Here is a 21,800-nt window from a genome sequence, read left to right on the forward strand (position 1 = left end):
TTGACCAACATCCACTATTCTTTATACAGACAAGTACCCAAACATTCCCGAACAGTGTCTGGCGTAGTGCGGAGCATGCCCCCTGGAAGCCATGTACGCGTGCGTCTCCATGAGTTACTGCATGCATACGCTCGGAGCGGCTAGACTATTTGACAGCGTTGTGCAGTGCACTGTTGTGTCTCGCGAGAGAAGCCGAGCTCGCTTGACGAGATCTGAGGCGCTCAGGTGTAAGAGCCCCTCTCATCCACAGCAGTAGGAAACAGTAGACAGATAAGTGCGTCTCAGAGACTGCAGGCATCTCTGTGTGATCTTCGGGCTCAAGGCTGCACTCAGAACAGCGAACTATTGCCTCATCGCTGGACAAGCAAGGATCACTGTCTATGACTTATTTTTCCATCTCGTTCAAGCCTATTTTACCCCATTCTTGTGCACTTTAAAGTAATTGGAGAAGCTCGCAAAGATGATGTCCATGAACAGCAAACAGCCTCACTTCGCCATGCATCCGAGTTTACCCGAGCACAAGTACACCACTCTGCATTCCAGTTCGGAAGCCATAAGGAGAGCCTGTCTGCAAACTCCACAGGTAAATGAAACTTCTCTTTAGCGTCCCTTTGCCATGCTCCGGTTGCATGTAGCACTGTGGCGCGAGCACAATAATAAGGAGTGCTCCGAGGCACATTCTGCCACGCCGCTGCGAGCTTAATGTTTTTTTCATGTATTCCACGGCAATCACCCGAACGCCTGTGATCTTTTTTGAAAGGATGCTCACACAAAGCTCAGACTTCACCATTTCTGTATTAATTTTTATGACTTGGAGCTTCTAAAAGAATATTCTTTCTGTGTTACGTGTTGTCATGGGTCCCCAACTGACAGATCCATTTATTCATCTTTTTTTCTCTCTCTCTTTTCTTCGTTTCCCTTATTTTCTTTATCCTCTCATGTCTGTCTCTCCCTCCCTATCCCACATTGCAGCTGCAGAGCAACATATTCGCCAGCCTGGATGAGACCCTGTTGGCCCGTGCTGAAGCTCTGGCGGCGGTGGATATGGCAGTGTCCCAGGGCAAGACGCACCCGTTCAAGCCGGACGCAACTTACCACACGATGAACACAGTGCCATGCTCGTCGAATTCCACCGTGCCACTGGCCCATCACCATCACCACCACCACCATCACCACCACCAAAACTTGGAGCCTCCCGACCTAATGGATCACATCAGCTCCCCGTCGTTGGCCTTGATGTCCGGTGGTCACGACGGGGGCGGTGGAGGTGGCGGCGGCGGTCTGATCTCCACCTCTGCCCACCCTCATTCACACATGCACGGCCTGAGCCACCTCTCCCACCAGGCTGCTATGAACATGAATTCACCTCTAACCCACCACGGTCTTTTACCTGGGCACCACGGGGGTGGACAGGGCGGACCAGGACTCACAAATAACGGACTCCCTTCTATCAATGACTCGGACACAGACCCCAGGGAACTAGAAGCGTTTGCGGAGCGTTTCAAGCAGAGAAGGATCAAGCTTGGGGTGACCCAGGCGGATGTTGGTGGTGCACTGGCTAATCTTAAAATACCCGGAGTGGGCTCGCTAAGCCAAAGTACCATTTGTCGATTCGAATCGTTGACTCTGTCTCACAACAACATGATTGCGCTCAAGCCCATTCTTCAAGCGTGGCTGGAGGAGGCCGAGGGGGCTCAGAGGGAGAAAATGAACAAACCTGACATTTTCAACGGAGGAGAAAAGAAACGCAAGAGGACCTCAATAGCAGCACCCGAAAAGAGGTCTTTGGAGGCTTACTTCGCAGTGCAACCTCGCCCGTCCTCCGAGAAGATAGCCGCTATTGCAGAAAAGTTGGACCTTAAAAAGAACGTGGTTCGAGTATGGTTTTGCAACCAAAGACAAAAACAGAAGCGTTTGAAATTCTCCGCTGCCCACTGATGGGCCAAGTTTTGAGAGACTGCATTTTGGGGACCAAGAATCATAGACATAATTTTAGGTCTTCTTTTGTCACCAATGTTTTTACACGTTGGTTGACAAAGACCATAATTAGATACCCAATTTTATGAGGCTTCATATCTGATTTATTTTCACGTTGTTGGTGAATGTGAAGTATGCAAATAACTGATAAACCAGACAAACTCTGCTGAATCTTTTCCGAGGAAAAAGTATGTCGACATTGCCTTTTAAAAAACATTGTGAAAGAGGTAATTTGCTTTATTCTAGCGAGTTATTTTCTGATATTGATTTGAAATATATAGCCATTTACGAATTACCTCATTGATTGTTGAAGTATTTTGGTTTGGTTTATTTATATCCTTAAATTTAATTATTTATGTGCGCTATCTATTTATTCATTGATTCACCTGTTCATTTGTGATTACATATGAAGGCATACTCTAAACTGTCAAATAATTTGCTAACTTATAACAAATGATTGTTTAGACCTGCATGAGAAGTAGGCTAAGCCTAACCCATAGGTCTATTAGATGGTCCTTTCGCCCCTTAACGCAAAGTATGGGCTACTTTGTCACGTTGTTTATCAAATTTGCACTACAATTTAAGCATATATTTAATTGGTTATATAGAAGGGATTTTGTATATAAGGCCTACAAACACCACTTTCTCACAAGACAGATATCAACTCCCAAGTTTTGAAAATAAAGTATTTTGCTACTATTTGGCTTTCACATCTAAAACCTCAACGTTCAAACTTTTAACTCGCATGGTAGAGAGGTATACTTTGGCTACATTCTAACGAAAAAGAATGACATCAATGATATCATCATGATATCAATGAAAAGACAACCGATTTTCGTTTGTTTACTTTGGTTTGCAGTGCAAACATTCTATGCATTGGAAGAGAAAAAAAAACCTACATAGAGTATCTACTGGTATAGACCTTTGTGGGTGGTGTAAGTCACTGTTAAATGCCTGTTTTCACATTAAGACACCACGTTGTTTGTCGTGTTGATTGTTATGAAATTTGTGTAAGTAAAACTTTACTTTGTGCACAAGTATGTTTACAAACTGCGGCCACATGTGCATCACGAGAACGTCCCGTAACCGTCCTCCTGTCACCACCGTCCCCCTACACCTCTGTTGTCCTGTTTCTTTCGTCATAGGTATTATTCATCCTGTAAGCCAAATCAACAGGGAGGCGGGTCCCAGAAATCTTCTAAATAAATGAAAGAACGAAAGAAAAAGTATCCTTGTTTTTATTTTATCCGTTAACTCCACGCTTTACATCAACAAGACGGAGTGGAATGGGAGGCCCAATCTGGCTTCATGTGATAAATTACATTACAAGCTTCCTCCAAACTATTCTCGCACAAGCACACACACAAGCCATAGACGGTAATTTATTATAAAAGTACAATAGGCCTGTTTGCGGACATAACATACGCACTTGACTAATTATTTACAGTGCAATCTGCTTTATAAATATGCTCAGCTACTTCAAACATGATTAGTGCAACAAACGCCATTGTTCTCGTTCCAAGATGCCGGTAAATGAGTTAAAAACATGTTTCATTTTTTGCCGGGGGAAAAAAAAAAACACTTTTGACCTGGACCTATCCTGACACCTGAAGAGTGGAACAGGAAGTCAATAATCCAAACTGTCAAAAGAACAGACATACACGAAATAGTAAAAAATGATAACCAATAAGGCAAAATATGGTTCTAAGTCTTGACCTACCATTTCCCCGTTGTAGTTTATCAAAATAAATCAACTACCGTGCTTTCCAATATGAAAGTTGTTGTTTATTAATTTATCTTACATCTTCATGTTGTTGGTACGGATATGCTTCGAACTTCAGGCATTGCACGACGCCTATTAACAGGGATCGATTGATTGGACTGAAAAGGAACAGTCTTCAACATAATGATAATTAAAGGAAAATTGTCGTTATTATTATTGTTATTACATTGTTATGATTACTATTATCGACAATAATACAAGTATTTATTATACTAATAATGTTAATAATAGGCTATTGTGTTGCAAGTATATCGGTCGTTCTACATCGAGACTCAAGTCAAATTATAATAACCACACACAATTGGACACCTTACATAATTAATGAACTGAGATTTGGAAAATTAATAAGACGAATACAACAAGACACTAATTAAAAACGTGAGTAATTATCATTAGACATCAAATGTGGCGAGGGGCCCTCTGTACAAATATAAGTCTTGTAACCCCATCTTGTAAATATGCAAATGAGTCATAACTCATTCCGTAACATTCTGTTTTTCTGAAATATGTGCTTTCTCTCACTATAAATAGTCTCATCATTGCACTGAAGTCTTGAATTTGTGCGCTTTCTGTTGACCTTCTATTTATCTCTCTTACAGACAGCAGGCCTAACCTTTTAGCATTGCGTTTGTAAAGCTGCAATTGCACTGGAGATCTCCACTTACAGTGTACCATAGAGCTTTTTTTGCCCTAGTGAAGTGACAATAAACATTTAATGAAGTCTGAGACCCATGGCGTCTCCAAGCCGTGTCAGAATAACTCAAAAAGAACATTAGTGCGGCTCCTCTGACATAAAAAAAGAGAACAAAAACATTTAAACTTCACGGTTTGTTTATTCACACTGACCAATGACCTTATCCTCTTCGAATATTTCTATCCCTCGAAATTGGAGGATATGTTTGGAGGGCTTCATTTTTCCCTGCGTTTAGAAAAGGAAATTTTAAATGCAGGCGATGCAATATTAATCGCGCTTTGCTGATATAAAATGCAATATTTTCAGACAGCTATTGGGGTTTCATGGAAACGCCAGATGAAAGAAGCCACGGCTGCAGAGCAGAGAAAGAGGCTCGTTTATTGCTTTTGTTTGGCTTTTGGCAACGGATAAAGGAACATTGTAACGTGAGTAAGAATGTCTTTTTAAGTGACAGGAAGTATAGGCTGGGACAAGTGTGAACCATTTGGAGTTTTATTTCTCCTCGCCAAGCTCTGTAATTTTTATGGAAATGGATGAGACGATGTTCACTTTTTTATTTAAGGAGAAAATAATTGCAAAAACTTGTCGGCAGAGCACATAACTAGCCTCTATAGCCTTGAAGCCTGAGAGTACTTGAGCTGTGTTGCTGCATTAGACCGCTATTGGGTTCTGTCAAAGTAGTAAGCTAAACTCGAAGCTACTCGACTATAATGTGAGTCTGGAGTCTAGAAAATAATTTATTTTTCACACCAGTTTAATCGTTAAAATCGTGCAGACTCTATATTTTAATTCACATTAAATCTCGTTTTATAAGATTTCAGGGAGTGTCTTGAAGTAATTTGGACTTGAAGTAAAATGTGTAGTCTACCATCTAAATCAGCTTGTGAAATAGAAACCCGTTGAGCATTGCTTAGTTTTATCGAATGGCAAGTGAAGTTTTTTTTTTTGCATTTGTCAACGTAAGAGAATGTAAAAAATACAACGTTTTTTTGTAGAAATTAGCTTCATTTTATGATTTTTTTGTCCTTACTTATATCCTATTAGACTATTGCTCCCATAAGCCAATCTCACAGAAAAAAGCACTTCAAGCGCCGCACCAGGCACAGAGCCGCAATATTTCAGTACCATGAACAGCTCCCTTGCAAACTGAGGAGTGATGCATTATTGAAAGCCTATATCAAACAGCTCTAGGGTGCTGTCTTTCTGCACAGGGGCTCGAGATGAAGTCCGACTGTCTGACTGCACAAAAGCTTCTAATATGTTAATGGCCGTAGGGGATGCCTCAGGTACCGTCCCCAGCTGCCTCGCGCGCCATATGTCAGCCGGTTTACGACATGGATCTATTAATCAGGATTTTTCATCGAGAAATCTTAGTAATATGTCATCATATTTAAGCTAACAAATAGCGTACAGTAAACGGCAATAATGTCCCCCCCCCAAAAAAAAAAAAAACCTTGATCATTCTTCAGATTTTTCCACCATTCGTTTTAAGCTTACCAATGGGCCTACCTGTTTACAGGATGGATGCATTCATCTTGATCTACATTTTTTCCTGTTTAGCCTAGTCCGAAACTAAATATCCAGGCCAACATCCACTCAAAATGCTGACATCATGGCGAAAACAACTACATCTGTTTGGGTTGTCCCACTTTATTTGTTTTATGAACTAAAACCTATAGGCACTGTGGTCAAGGTGTTCTGTCTCAGGGGAAAAAACCACTGTAACATCTATTGATCATGTGCATTCAGTCGAATCTTAAAATATAATAATAAGGCGGAAGTATTATATAATTAATTCTGTGTAAATTATAGGTCTATTGAAAGTTGGGACTGGGGAATCCGTAACCACTTCCTTCCTTTTCGTTTTTCGCAGACAGACTAAATCTTCCAAAGCAGTCTTCCCCAAATAGGTCTACAAAGTTGCATAATGTGTCTCATGAGTTACCATAGATCTCATATCTTAATTCCTCCAGGCTACTGGTTGGAAGAGTAATTAATCTAGCCCGTGGATGTAAATAAAGTGAAATTGGATTCCTGACACATGAGATGAGGAGGCCTCTGACACCACGGCACCAAATAATGATTCCACCACGCGCCATGGAAACGCGCGCGCTTAGATTTACGAGTGTATGACTTTTTACAATAGCTGTGAGCGAGGGGGAGTGAGCTAACCTAATCGCAGCTGTTATGCACCCAAGTTAAGATGGATTAGATCATGTTAATTATATGTATTGGTACTGAAATGGAAAATACACAAGCATCATCATAAACAGAGACATTTTCAAATGAAGTTGCATGGGCCTTGATCTATAGCACAGATGTATGGGCCTACATGATAACCTTTCTATCTGAAAAATGATTTTTTTCTTCTGTACATTGTTGATGAATATGGTGGTTTTCTTTCTATTATTTTCAGTCACCGAAATTCCAGAAATGAGAATGAGCTTAAGTTAAATTGATTTGCCAAATTGTACAGTGCTTCAGAATTCACAACAATGTAAAATAAGCAATTCATAATCTTTATTTTCTTGTTCGAATCATTGTTATTATCAGCCTAATCGTGTTGACTAATAATGTTTTATGATATATACAGCCTATGTGTGTGTGTGCAACACCATCATAAGCTCTGTTGGTTATAACAATGACCATATGGAATGGCCTTAGGACGGGTCGTCAAACGGAGGGTACACAGGGACATATACCCCAAATCCGTATTCATTTCCAGCGTGTATTTGCTCGGTAATCCGCAAAACCAGCCGCTCCACCGACCGGCTCCGAAGCGAGTGTCGACGTTTGTTGACACAGCGGCAAATTTCAATCACAGGGGGTTCAGAGTCAGACGAACAACGTATTTGTCTAATAAATCCGTCATTTAGGAAGAAAAATATTTGATCTGGCGGGCCTGACCTCTCACTGCATTCAGTGCGACGCCAGCGAAGCACACGGATGAAGGATAGGGCCTGTAGACGACTCTGGATTCCGTAACCATGAATATGAAAGCGTGAGGTTGCCTGAACTTCAATTACAAACAAACAACTCACACCATTTTGAGGGAACGGATTTGAAAGAGGCCTGGTCACGCTTAACAACCGATGACATTCACTTGACTTGACACTGACGTTCGGTCAGAGCTAACATTTAAAGTAAAGAAGAACATAAAAAAAAACACATACATATATATATATATATAAAAATCTAGCACACAGTATTCAACCTAGAGGATACTTAGTATTTGTTTCTTTGAGACTAAAATAGCCAATTGCTTTTTGTGATAATTCAACGTAGACCAGTTTTGTCTGTCTTCTGTCAAACCCACGTCGGACCTACTCGCTTAACCCAGCGGCGTGTGAGCGTCACACAAGGTGCTCTTTTGTACAATTTCTGTCTTACTGCCGATATAAATGTCACACGTCTTGCTCGGCGCGTCTCTTTAGCGGTACGATGGCCTTAGGCTGTGCTCTTTTTGACCCCTGTATTGAACGCATTTGCTCGTCATCATTACCACCACGCGCAGCCTGTGGTGATGACGAGCCGCGCGCTACTGATCCCAGACCGCTGGGACACAGCGGCACGCGAGCACCGCCTACATTTAACATGAAAGCTTGTTAAAGAAATAATCCTTTCTGAAACGTGGTGACATTTTAAGGGTAGCCTATGAGACGCGCTTTTAACACAGATGAAGTCTAGGATTTCAGAAGCCATATCAGTTGTTTTATCTTGAGCTGGACATTCGGTGCCTTGGTGCCACTGTCCATGGTGCTGAAGATGTCCTCGATTCGTAGCGATTCTAGTCAGTTCTCATTCTCATGGAAAAATCCAACTGACATTTTTAGGGCCTCCATGTTATAGGCCTACAAACATAGCCATCTCTGGTTTCAATAAATTATCCGTTTAATTTAGCCTGGCCTATCCATTGTCAAAAAAAGCATAGGGATCATTTCAAAGTTTGACAAAAAGGCCTGTATGGAATACATTCTTAAAGCCTTTAACTTAAGCATGGAATAGCAGACACAGATCATAACAACGATTCAGTAAAAGCGTGACCTCCATTAAAAAAAAAATCTAACCACCACGTGTCAACTCCAACATGCCACGCGCGATTAATAAACAGTGAGCAAGCCTAGTTGTCTGCAGTCAAACCATCAAACGCCTACACTTCTGTTTCCGGTATGCAGGCTAATATTGATTGATTTTCAGGCGTTGAGTTGAGTTGCGACACGTGGTGTAGTTTGACGTTCGCAGGCCAGCCAACTCCAGAGCTATCAGATATTGAATGACTGTAGCGCCTACACACGTGAATCTCGATAATGAGCCACGAGCGCGGGCCACCCTTTGCTCGCCACCATATCATCAAATATTTATCACTGTTGATTAAACTGCTAGGCGGATGACGATCGTGGGGAATCAAATTTGTGTCAATATCAATATGCAAGAGAAACGAAGAAACGAGAATCAAAATGGCGTGTCAAATATTAGAAATAGAGAGCGGTCCATCAATAGTTTAGAGAAAGGTCACTTATGACGGACACAGATACGAATAGGCTACTGACGTTACCATGACTTCACCGTGGAATGAGGAGGGGGAGGACAGCGAGGACGGAGGGAGATGAGGAGAAGGGGAGAGAAGAGAGGAGAGGCGAGGTCGGTCACTGTGGAGCACATTAAATATTTCATGAGGACTCGGAGGAGACAGGGAAGACTCTGGTCAGGAAGGTTAGTTCAACTCATTTGCCGAGCTATGGCAAGGGGTGCTGGAACAAATGTTGATGCAGTCTGCCATGCACCTATACTCACACGCACGCGCGCGCGCACACACACACACACACACCATGCACTCAACAAAGAACCTTTTGCTTTTCAAAAATGTTATCTGAAAAATATTTAAATGTTTCTCAAGTATGTATCTGTTTAAATAAATAAAAACATTTGGAATTTAAAAGACCTGTCTTAAGTTTTCCATCATGACAATCGCTTCGAAAGAAAAAAAAGAAAAAAAGTTTTCTGTTCTGATTCAGAAGATAAAATAAACATTTGCAGAAAGTCAAGTGTGTGTCGTGGTGTTCCAGTTGAGCGGTTTAAGCATCGTTGAGAGCGTTTTGTTCCGCTGTGTGTGCGTGTAAGTGTGCGTCAAGCCCTAGTGGTAAGTCAGATACAGAGACGCGCGCTCCGGTGGGCCAAACGGCTTCAAAGTCCCATGACTCATTTAGCGAGACAGCAGAAGACTAATTAGGTGATTGATGCCTGTTTGATTTTTTCCCTCTGGTGAGATGCATAAGGGAAAAAGACACACGCACACACACATAGACACACACACACACACACACACACACACACACACACACACACACAAACACACCTCTTCCAAAAGCAGCACACCTAACGTCCAAAATCATGACTGTTAGTGCATTTTTATTGTCTTTTTTATCTTTATGACAGTTCACATTGTCAGAAGCTCATACTGAGCCCTGTCTGTGTGTCTGTGTGAATGTGTGTGTATGTGCCTATGTGTATGTCTACTTGTATGTATATCTGCCTAGGTGTGTCATTGTGTGTATCTGCTTGTGTGTGAGTGTGCTTGTGTGTGTAGTTGTGTGTATCTGATTGTGTGTGTATCAGCTTGTGTGCGTGCATCTGCTTGTGTGTGTATTTGCTTGCGCTTGTGTGTAGTTGCGTGAATCTGCTAATGTGTGTTTAGGTGCTTGTGTGTGTGTGTCTGTGTATCTGCATAGACAGACCCCCCAGGTCATCTTACAGCTCTGACAGGCTCTCTGTGATCTCAGTAGCCTCCTGTTACCCAGACTGGAATATCATCCTCTGGATCTCCTTACAGAAATACAGCACACACTAACACACACACACACACACACACACACACACACACACACACACACACGCAGGAACGGACATGCGCATACACACACATCAGCGGTCACTCCACTAGCTGTCACCCATCTCAATCACCCCGGGACCTGGCAATACAATCACCCACCTGGGTGCACACTAGGGACGGAGAGAGGGAGAGAGCCAGAGAAAGAGAAAAAGAAAGAGAGAAAGAGAGTGGGAAAAAAAGAGAGAGTGGGAGGGAGAAATAGAGAGAGAGAGAGAGAGAGAGAAAAGAAGCAAGGGAGAGAAAGGAAAAGGAGAGAAAAAGAGAGAGAGAGAAAGAAAGAGAGATATATATAGAGAGAGAGAGAAAGAGAGAGAGACATAGAGAGAGAGAGAGAAAGAGAGAGAGACATAGAGAGAGAGAGAGAGAGAGAGAGAGAGAGAGAGAGAGAGAGAGAGAGAGAGAGAGAGAGGAAAAAGATACAGATATGGTAATATTCCCTAGATAGGTTCTTGATATCTTGTGAGGATGAGTAGGATTTGATGGGAGTGAATGTGTGTCAGACACACCACCAGCCTAACTGCCAGCACACACGATCCAGACATCCTGAGGTGAAGGATACAGTTGGTATAGTTACCATCAGAAAGGCTGACAGTGGAACAGCGTCGTCATCCAGCAGGTTCATGATCACGACACAACACCTCGTGATGGACATGCAGCGCGAACACGTAAAAATCATCATCACGTCTCGCCGTCCCCAGGGACCTGAGAGGAGAGCTGGCCCCAGGACCTCATGTAATTTCCAGTCATTTCCGACACCTTTCATCAATACCCTGCGTGTGACAGTGATTGCCGTGTCCTGGGTGTCCCAGTGCAGCCCTCCCGGGTCACGGCGTGTGAAGCCCGCCACCTCTGCAGCCCACCAGGGACCGCCCGGGACCGCCAGGGCCCCTCAGAACCCTGACAGCTGTGACAGGCAGGCCCCGGCGTTTGTAGCGCTAACTCTAACCAAGCCTGATTAGCCTGTCACTCCAAATTGGGGGTGAGATGGACAGATGGATGGAGAGACAGACGTACAGGGAGACAGACAGACAGGTACGCAGACAGACAGGCAGACTGGGAGGCAGGGAGGAAGGCAGGCAGGCAGGCAGGCAGACAGGCAGACACACTGACAGACGGACAGTAATTATAATTTGCTATGTGATCGATGTGTCGGTGTTACAGACAAGTTGATGAATATAATTGGGTACGCACTGTGATGTGACTCTTGACTTAAGAACAGATGAAGGGAGAATTATCGATCCTGCAACACTGTACAATCCTTTGGAACAGGATACAGCTTTATCTGAAGATCAAAATGAAAAATAAAAAAGCACTTAATTGGTTTTGTAGGAGCAATTCTCATGTGTTACTCCAAAATGTAACACACAAACCCAAGCACGCACGCGCACAGACACACACACACACACAAACATACACACTCACACACACACACACACACACACACACACACACACACACACACACACACACACACACACACACACACACACACACACACACACATACACACAGGGGACTGTATGAACTACAACACATCCATAATCTACTTCAACTCAGACACCAGACCACTGTTGATACCTTCTCTGATTGCCATGATTGACTATGTGCCATTAAATCAATTTCTCTCTCTCCCTGTCTCTCTCTTCTCCCTGTCTCTCTGTCTCTCTGTCTCTCTGTCTCTCTGTCTCTCTCTTCTCCCTGTCTCTCTCTTCTCCCTGTCTCTCTGTCTCTCTCTTCTCCCTGTCTCTCTCTTCTCCCTGTCTCTCTGTCTCCCTGCCTCTCTCTTCTCCCTGTCTCTCTCTTCTCCCTGTCTCTCTGTCTCTCTCTTCTCCCTGTCTCTCTGTCTCTCTGTCTCTCTCTTCTCCCTGTCTCTATGTCTCTCTGTCTCTCTGTCTCTTTCTCACACAAACCTCAGTGTCTCTTTCTCACACAAACCTCAGACAGGTCTGCAGAGACTCTCAACCAGCATCATAGATGATCATCCAAATATGCCCCACGTATTGACCAGTGACAGCTGGTGGGCTGGGGAGGTGGGGGGAAGGGCTGGGGGTGGAGGTGGGGGGTTATTGGGGGAGGGGTGGGAATGAGGGTGGGGGGCAGAGGAGGAACGGAGAGAGAAAGGGAGGAAGAGAAGGGTGGAGGGAGTAAAGGAGGGATGAAGGGAGAAAGGAAGAAAAGGAGGAACAGAGGGAGGGATTCAGAGAGGGAGAACAAGAGTGGGAGGTGGAGAGTGAGATGAAGTGTACCACTGAATAATTCAGAACTAAAACACTGAGAGAAAATCAATAGAGGCAAAAAATCTGATATTAACTGCAAATTACACCATGATGTCACATGTGTGTACAGTGTGGGTTTCGAGTATGTGAGTGTGTGTGTGTGTGAGAGAGAGTTTGTACTTGTGTGTATAAGGGTGAGTGAGAGTGTGTGAGGGCTAACAAGCAGCTGACTGTAGTTGCCTTGTTGCCAGGTGTCTGGGGTGCATGCACACAGACAGAGAGTGTGTGTATTAGACGCTCAGGCACACCTGGGGTCACTACAGGATGTTTGTCATCATATTGTACATGCCAATGACAATCACAAGAAATCAGGAAGCACATACAGGGATATAAACCTTTCACTGCTGCAGGCTCATTAAGGTCCACGCAGAAAACTCTAATTGGGCTGCTTTATCAGTCAATTATCCCCCCCCCCAAATGGAACACCGTGATTATTACTCAATTAAAACAATCGTTCTCTGAGGTGGGGGGTTGGTGGGTGGGAGTGAGAGAGTGATCTGGTGGAGGGTGGGAGGGGGGAGATGAGGGGCAAGGGTGGGTGGGTGGGTGTAGCCACTCAAGGTCTCTGTCCACCCCCCACAGTATATCATCAGGTAATTAGTATTTTCATTAACTCTCTCTCTGCGTCAGGGCGCCCTGTTCATATCATTTCCCCTCCGTGGGTTCAATCCTCTGCCGCCGCTTTCATAATTAATGTGATTTATGCCAGCTGCTGTTAATGAAGACGGCTCCTTGGCTGCTCGTGTCCCTTCACACACACACTGTCTCCATCTTGTCCTGTGAGTCAGGTCCTCCGCTCTCTCACAGCCTCCGTTCGCCACATATCTAAGGGGTTCTGAACGACAGACGACCGGGGATTCTGCTTCCGGAACCACAGCAGAAACCTGTAATGACAGTGGTTCACCATCGGATTTTTAACAAGTGTGAGAATTTCTAGCACCTGTTGAACAGCATGTTTTCTGAATTGTCACCTGTTCAGGATAATGGCTCAAATCATGGACTAATGTCTCTAATTAGTCAATTACTTCACTCAAGTAGAGAGCCACAAAAAACCTTTCATACAGAGTGTGGCCCTCTGCCAATTTTACATGAGTATGAGAAGGCAGATTATCGACGCGCTGCCGTGGAATGAACAACAGGGGATCTGAGATGCGGATTCCGTCAATAAAGGACGTCAATACCCACCATCAGCTTTTATAGATCTCAGAAGCCAGAAGACGTCTTTTATATGTGTGCTAGTGGTCGGAGAGGAGGCTTGTGATGAACAGGCAGACCCACACCACTGAGACCAGCAGGAGCAGCATGTCATGTGTGGCTCTGGCCGTGGTCTGGGTCTTCATTCACGCAGGAAGTGAAAATAATGATGGGAGAATGTAAGTCTAATCCACAAAAAGTAAGGCCCAAGGGAAGAGATGAAGTTGTCAGAAAGTGTGTGCAGTGTGTGTGCATGCAACGCTCTCGGTAATGTCTTGCAAAGAGATGAGAATCAATGATGCTGTTGGACTAAGGTACGCACAGTAACATCTCAGGGGTACGTAGATGTGCTTTAAACCAGTAGGACTATGAACTTACACACACACATGCACACATATACATGGACACGCACACACACACATACAATACAAGTGTGCCTTGTCTGACAACACATACCCCCCCATTTCAACACTTCAATAGCTCTATGAAGCCAGGGCGCCACAGAAATGCACATAACTGATTTGACCATTAATAATGCTCCATTGATTATTGCTGTGCTGTTTAAAGGTGAAGTATGGAGACCCCTTCCTCAGCGGGGGAGCAGGGTGAGAGGGGGGGGGGGGGCGGAGGATGGGGGGGGCACGTGTGGCTTAGGAATCGAGGCGTGAGGGGGGGGGGGGGCAGGGATTTACATTTTTGGAAAGTGCAGCGGGTCCCTTGGGTGTTGGCTGTGTATCGTTTTCAATCAATGCTGACCCGGAACTTTCTTTGTAGTGCCAGAGAGCCCCAGACAGCACAGGCCTGAGGTCCCCCTCACAATAGAATACAGTGAAGCCTCTCGCTCAACACACTTCCAATGTCTCTCGCCCAACTCGCTTCTAATGTCACGCCTGCCGTTTTGTAGTCTACCAAGCCCGTTCAATGCACAAGCGCCAATTTACAATCTTTCACTCGTAGACACACGATGTGTGAGGTGTCACATTGAAATTTAAGCTCTGGACAGTTCAGGATGGACAGATCCTGATGTTTAGTTCGAGATACTCAGTTCTGGACATTCACTTATGGGTATTTATTTCTGGATATTCAGTTCAGGAAATTCACATGGATCCCCCAGCCTTAACAGCAGACACACACAGGAGCTAAAGCACTATGTAAAAACCCGCCTCCAGCCAACTTCACAGTAATGCTGCCTGGGTCTCTATCTTAAAAGAAAAGTACCTCGTCAGCACAATAAAACACAGGCCGCCACAGCAGCATTAAAAAGCGAGCTCGCTTCATCCTCTCTCCTCTGGAACAAGCAGCTTGCGCTGGCGCCTGGAGTCCTAGCAGTGTTAGGAGCCTGTTTTGACGTGCCTGAGCTGAGGCTTTGGAAAAATGCTTGAGTTGTTTCACCAAAAAAACACTTGATACACCCACTCAAATTAGAGAGAGAGAGAGACAGACAGAGAGACAGAGAGAGAGAGAGAGAGACAGATAGATAGAGAGAGATAGAAAGAAAGCGAGACAGACAGACATAGAGACAGAGAGAGAAAGACAGAGAGAGAGATAGAGACAGAGAGAGAGACAGAGAGACACAGAGAGATAGAGATAGAGATAGAGAGAGACACAGACAGAGAATGAGACAGAGACAGCGAGAGAGAGAGTGAGAGAGAGAGAGAGAGAGAGAGAGAGAGAGAGAGAGAGAGAGAGAGAGAGAGGGGGTCCTGTTGGACCCCAGTAGTTTCTGATGCAATACAGCTGACACATAGAGAGACATGACGAAAGAGAGGCGCAGAATGGGGGAGCGTTTGGGTGTGTGTGTGCATCGGTGTGTGTGTGTGTGTGTGGTACACACTTCTGCTCTGTCTCATTCACGCTGTTGATCGTCTTAATGTGACTCTGAAGACATAACAAACATCATACACACACATATTAGGTATCACTCCTTTTTCTAAAGTTTCCCTGGAGAGAGATAGAGAGAGAGAAAGGAAGAGAGATAAAGAGGAAAAGACAGATAGGAAGAGAGACAGATGGAGAGACAGAGAAAGACAGTGACTGAGAGAAAGAGAGAAGGCGAGAGAGTGGCAGAGAGAGAAAGAGATAGAAAGAGAGAGAGAGGGGCATAGAGAAACACACATTTTAAAGCAGATAATCAAGTCAGTGATCAGACATAAATTGTTCTACAAATTTAGTCTTAGCAACCACAAACAAAACCAGCCATGCTGGAAACATCAAGATAATCTTCCTTGGCACACAAGGGCGAGCGAACCCGCTCTCTGGGCGGCCCAGCCCTGGATCTCCCAGGCACCCTTACATTACGTCTGCACCCTGCCCAGCACACCACTTCCTCCCACTGAATTATTGATGGTAATTATCATGGTGTGCTTAGTCCGCACCATAACAATATATTCCTAACAAGTAACGAGTCAGAACCTTTGGCTGCAAATATATTTTGTTCAACGTGTTTTTCAGTTTTTTCTTTTCTTTTTATGTTGCCTGGAAATACTGATAGAGTTTGTTTGAAATACACAACTCTTAACTGTTAACTCACATTACGTTGGAACGTTGGAACCTATTAGTTTAATGTGAAGTTAATGAAACAATGAAACTTGTTGCAAACCAGTTTGCGGGTTTTATTGGGAAATTGAAACAGAATAACAAGACTTCCTCACCCAACCCACATGACATTCACCTCCACCCTTCCTCCTTCTTGGAGTCAGATGGCTGAGCGGTGAGAGAGTCGGGCTGGTAATCAAAAGGTTGCCGGATCGATTCCCCGCCATGCCAAATTACGTTGTGTCCTTGGGTAAGGCACTTCACCCTACTTGCCTTGGGGGGAATGTCCCTGTACTTACTGTAAGTCGCTCTGGATAAGAGCGTCTGCTAAATGACTAAATGTAAACGTTCTTCACCTCCACCCTTCCTCCTTCCTCACCTCCTCCTTTCATACAGTCTTTTCATGCCAGTGCAGAGATGATTGTGGAGTATGAAGGGATGAGGAGGAGGATGGATGAAAGAGGATGGATGTTGGATGATGGAGGGCAGAGGAGAGAGGATGGATGTTAGATGTTGGATGATGGAGGACGGATGTTGGAGGATGGATGATGGAGGATGGAGGAGACCATGGCAGGTCCAGTATCGCCGCAGGGCATAGGAGGTAGCCGACAGTGAGATACCATCAATTAGGCCCCGCGGCCCTCTGGCTGCTCTCACCTTTGACTGTGCTGAAGGTATTGATTAGTCCTGCTGCAGTGTCAGGTCTGGGGCAGCAGCCCCGGTGATCCAAGGCCTTCACTGGAGACAGGTGCTCGCTCATGTCGGCTTTTTGACACATGCAGGCGCACACAGACACACAAGCACACACACACACACACACACACACACAGGGGCGCACACACACGCACACACATGGGCGCACACACACATGCACATATGTCTCCTTCCCTTCGCCCCTACACACACACCCTACATACAAGTACACACACAAACACACCCACATACAAGTACACACACACACAAACACACACACAAATCAGATGAGTTGTTTTCCCTCTGATGACCGTGAGGTGTGAAAGAGAGACAGAGAGGGGAGATGAGAGGAGAGAGAGAGTCCAGTGGAGTGGCTGTCAGCAGATTGATGGCTGGGAACTGACAAGTGCTTGTTAGGTTTTTGTTTTGTTTTTCCTCCTTGGCTCTCACCTCCATTTCCAACTAAACAGGGAGATGGAAACATACTATGAAGGGAGAGAGGGATGGAGGGATGCAGGGAGAGAGGGAGAGAGGGAGGGATGAGGGAGGGAGGGAGGGAGGGAGGGAGGAGGGATGGAGGGAGTGAAGGACGAGGGAGGGACGAGGGAGGGAGGGAGGAAGTGAGGGAGGAGGGATGGAGGGAGGGGGGGGGTGAGGGACGAGGGAGGGAGGGAGGGAGGTAGGGAGGTAGGGAGGGAGGGGGGGGGGAGTGAGGGACGAGGGAGGGAGGTAGGTAGGTAGGTAGGTAGGGAAGGATGGATGGTGGGAGGGAGGGTTGTGGAAGAGAAAGTTGTGTGATGGGTCAAGAAACACATTATGACTGAGGATGTAGTGATTGGATGCCAGTCTGAATTTGTATTTCCTCAGGACTGCCAAAGTGCAGATTCATTCAGTCACTTTCCTGTAGTCATTTGTGTGGAACATTTGAACTAGATAGCATTTTCACTTTCAGACAAAGAGACAGAAACATACAGGTAACACCAGGTGTCCGAGGTCCAACCATCCTCCACCACTGCTGGCGTGATACCCTCCTCACTTCCTGTCTCCTCTCCAGGCCTCCTCTTTCCTCTCCTCACTTCCTGTCTCCTCTCCAGCCTCTCTCCCCTCCTCTTTAACCAGAACAAAGCTCCTGTGAAGAACTGAACCCCCCTGCAGTTTCCGCACCTCCATTCTCCATCGGTTAAATCAGCCATAACATCTCCTCTTTCATCCCAGAAGCCCAGCGTAGACAAGCTGTCAACGAAGGGGAACCTATTACTCAATGGGAGAGCAGTGGGGGGGGGGGGGGGGGGGGGGGGGGGGGGGGTCAGGGAGGGGGGGGCCGGGGGTGTAAGTCCAGACGCAAGGCTTCCTTAGCGAGTAGGCGAGAGGTGTAAGCGAGGTTGAGGGAGGTGAGGAGATGCCTCAGTCTGATGGCGTGATGTTTTTGACATCTCTTTCCAAAAAATGACAGGTTTCATATCGTTGAGTTTGAATTTAGTTCCGACGTGAACAAAAAAAATCATAGTTTTTCCAGCCACGTTCTTTGAGTACATCAACATCTCCTTTTAAAACAAATCTTTATTAACATGGTTTTCCAGGTTTAACAAATACAGCATGTCAAGCCTTTAGCTTATGATTATTTGCGTTATATTTGCATACCTTGGCCAAAGTCATTCTTCTCTGATCCCTGCACAACTAAACCAACAGTCCCATCAAATCTTATTTATAGTTCACTCACTTGCTAAAGATGAACACCTCTCTATTTTAATGGGCAAGCGTGCCAGTATTTGCCTAGTGTAAGTGTCATACAGAACTGTCACCTCCTTCATCCTGACCTGCTCCCCTCCCAGCCAATCACATCATTTCATTCCAGCGAAATGAGTTGACACAAGTCCTGGCTCCCATCTGTGCGGACGGAGCATCTGATTTGCAGCATAAGTAAGGTGTCATTTCGCCTCCCCCCCCCAAAAAAAAACGTATTCCCCAGCTCAAATTGATTGTGTAGCTTCATTGCTTCCGGGGCCAAGAGGGCCCAGCTAAAGCTGTGATTGAGAGGAGAATTAGTGGAACCTCAGATATGTAACGGGGTGACATATCATTACCCATAGACTTGACCTCCACTGACCCCCGCCTGGTCCCTCGTGGGCATAAAGCGGGCTGCACCCAGTGCATTCTGGGAGAACGCTCTCACTCTCCAAAGGCTGAATCAACAGTGGTTCTCACGGTGCCGTGGAAGTGTGTCTTGCTTGAACGGTTTCATGAAAACTAATCATCTATTCATCATGGAGATCAAACACACGGTGGACGCAATGATTAGGAAAAGCAATCTGATAAGCCTTCAAGAGGCCACACGTCCAGATAGAATAATTTCTAGAAAGAAAAAATGCCCTTACTCCTCCTCCTTCTTCTCTTGCTCCTCCATGTCCTCCACCTCCTCCATCTCCATTCCTCTTTCTAGCTTTCTTCCTTTCATCTCTTACACACCTTACACCCTTTGCAAAGTTCAAAGGGGAAAAGAAAAACGACAGGAAAGTAATTTTATTTTCATAATTGCTCTTTTGGTAGCATTGGCGGGCTGCAATCTATTTCCTGTTCGCTTTCAAAAACAAATCAGCGTTTCCTGAGCATTGGTCACCTAACGTTGTTGCAATTAATTTCTAATATATTTCCATGCCATCAAAAGCCGCAATTTTCCAATTGTTCTTCTTCAACTGCATGGCTGTGTCAGATTTACCTGAACATTGCAACAAAAGACTGATGGATGATGATCCAGACTAAAGCACTCCTTCTACAAAGGAAAGCAATTTGCATTTGTGGTATATTTTCACGTTCTTTAATCTTAAATGGCGGAAGTCGCTTATATTCGCTCTGAGGAATCTGAGCTGTGATTACAATGGACTTGTCTTTAGACAAACCGCTCAGATTTCTCCACAACTTTGAAGCTCACATGCAAACGCATGCGGTGGTCCAAAGCAATCTCCCCATAACTGCTGTATCCCCATTCCTGCCACGACGCACCAACACAAAGTTACGACAACGAACACACCGGGTCATAAAGTTCTGAACCACACAGGGGGAACCTTTTAAACCCCAGTTTCATCTCCATGCACACAGCGTTGAAGATCCCACGAGTGCAGAGAGGAGAAAATATGATTTATTATGACATCGAACACACTCAAGCCTAAAACGATTACCTGCAGATGCCCCTGTGTTACTTAAACCAATAAAGAGAAAATAAATAGCTGCTATGTAATGTTTGATTCACCAGCGAACATAATAACATTTTGCCATTTCCACAAAGTGGATTGGAATGAAATTAGAGGTCCCCGCTGTCTCTAATGAAATGTGGAGCTGGGGGAACAGACCATAATGCAGTTTGTCATCATAAGGACATATTAATGTGCTTTCCTAACTTTTCCCAGATCAATGGAGTCTGTGGAGAAGAGGAAAGGAAAACAGGGCCGTTGTCGAAGGAGACGGCATGTTCCTGGCAGGAGGACATGACTGATGAGGAAACAGGAACAGGAACTAGATAGAAGAAGAAATGGATGAGGTCACGTCCTGAAACAATTGCAGTGTTTCACCCCAAGAGGAGACTATGCGATGAAACCCCCCCCCCAAAAAAAATAAAAAAAACTTAACAAGGTTATTGTGGGCGCACGCACGTGCCCCCACCCACTTTACCCCTTTACCCTCGCACACACAGACATCCACACACACCCATACACACACATGCCAACAAACACCCACACACACGCCAACACACACCCACACACCAACACACACCCACACGCCAACACACACACACACCCACGCCAACAAACAAACACACGCCAACACACACCCACACACACACACACACCCACACACACACAGGTTATGAGGTCCACCAGCAGCAGCTGACTCTGGAGAAGCACAGATGGACCATGGGACGTCCCACAGGGACAGAGAGGTGAACTACAGCAGGGCGACACAATGAGAGTTCCCCTGAGGGTCAATATCACTCACTGGGGCGACACCCACACTCTCTAAAACACTGTGCCAAGGAGGATGTACTACAAACAAATCTGTTTTGTTTTCACAGAGCACTTAAACTCAGGTACCCACAAAAATGGTAATGGCAACAGTTCAGCGGTAGAGCATTTGAGGGCACTTCAAGAGGTCCCAGGTTTGAATGACCTATGTTGCTTTGAATAAAACCACCTGATTTTAAGTCTTTGTGTTATAAGATGAGCAAAAGTTCTCTTTAAAAACAAGACCGATTTGTTTGTGGTGTGTTTCCCCTTGGATTCAAACGAGACGTTAGCCTTGTCCTCGCCCGGCACCACAGTGAAACAAGAAGAGGTGTCTGCTGTAACCCTTTGGTCTGTTCTGCTCTTCCAGCACATGAGACTTTATCTTGGGGCCCTTGAATAGAACGACAAAACATGACCCCATGGAGCCAAGGCGTGTCTAATTCTATTGCCCTCCCCCCGTATTGGGGTACGGGTTGGGGGGTGGGGTGGTGAGTGTGTGTTTGGGGGGGTGTGTGTGTTTGGGGGAAAAGGCGGGGGGGGGGGGGGGGGGGTCATTATCGGGTGAAAAAGGAGGCGTTGGCTAATCTGTGAATAATGACAGGGGTGGGGTGTAGAGTGGAGTGTGTAAGGGTGTGTGTGTGTGTGTGAATCTTCTGGCAGCTCATCTATATTTGATGTTGCCACTCAGACAAATGTAACAGGAATCCACCCCAGAACCAGGGGGACCCTCTGACACTTCAAAGGGAAACCCCTATGGGTG

At 45.2% G+C, this 21,800-nt stretch overlaps 1 protein-coding gene across 1 annotated transcript; it reads left to right on the forward strand.

The window, feature by feature from the left end:
* Nucleotides 1-252: 252 nt before the first annotated feature.
* Nucleotides 253-2,042, forward strand: pou4f1 (POU class 4 homeobox 1). The gene is made up of 2 exons (XM_047031265.1): nt 253-583; nt 973-2,042. The coding sequence occupies exons 1-2, from the start codon at nt 461-463 to the stop codon at nt 1,936-1,938; spliced, it is 1,089 nt and encodes a 362-aa protein (XP_046887221.1). The 5' UTR covers nt 253-460; the 3' UTR covers nt 1,939-2,042.
* The last annotated feature ends 19,758 nt before the right edge of the window (nt 2,043-21,800 follow it).

The sequence above is a fragment of the Hypomesus transpacificus genome, chromosome 12 (genome assembly GCF_021917145.1).
Source record: "Hypomesus transpacificus isolate Combined female chromosome 12, fHypTra1, whole genome shotgun sequence".
In the NCBI taxonomy this organism is placed as follows: domain Eukaryota; kingdom Metazoa; phylum Chordata; class Actinopteri; order Osmeriformes; family Osmeridae; genus Hypomesus; species Hypomesus transpacificus.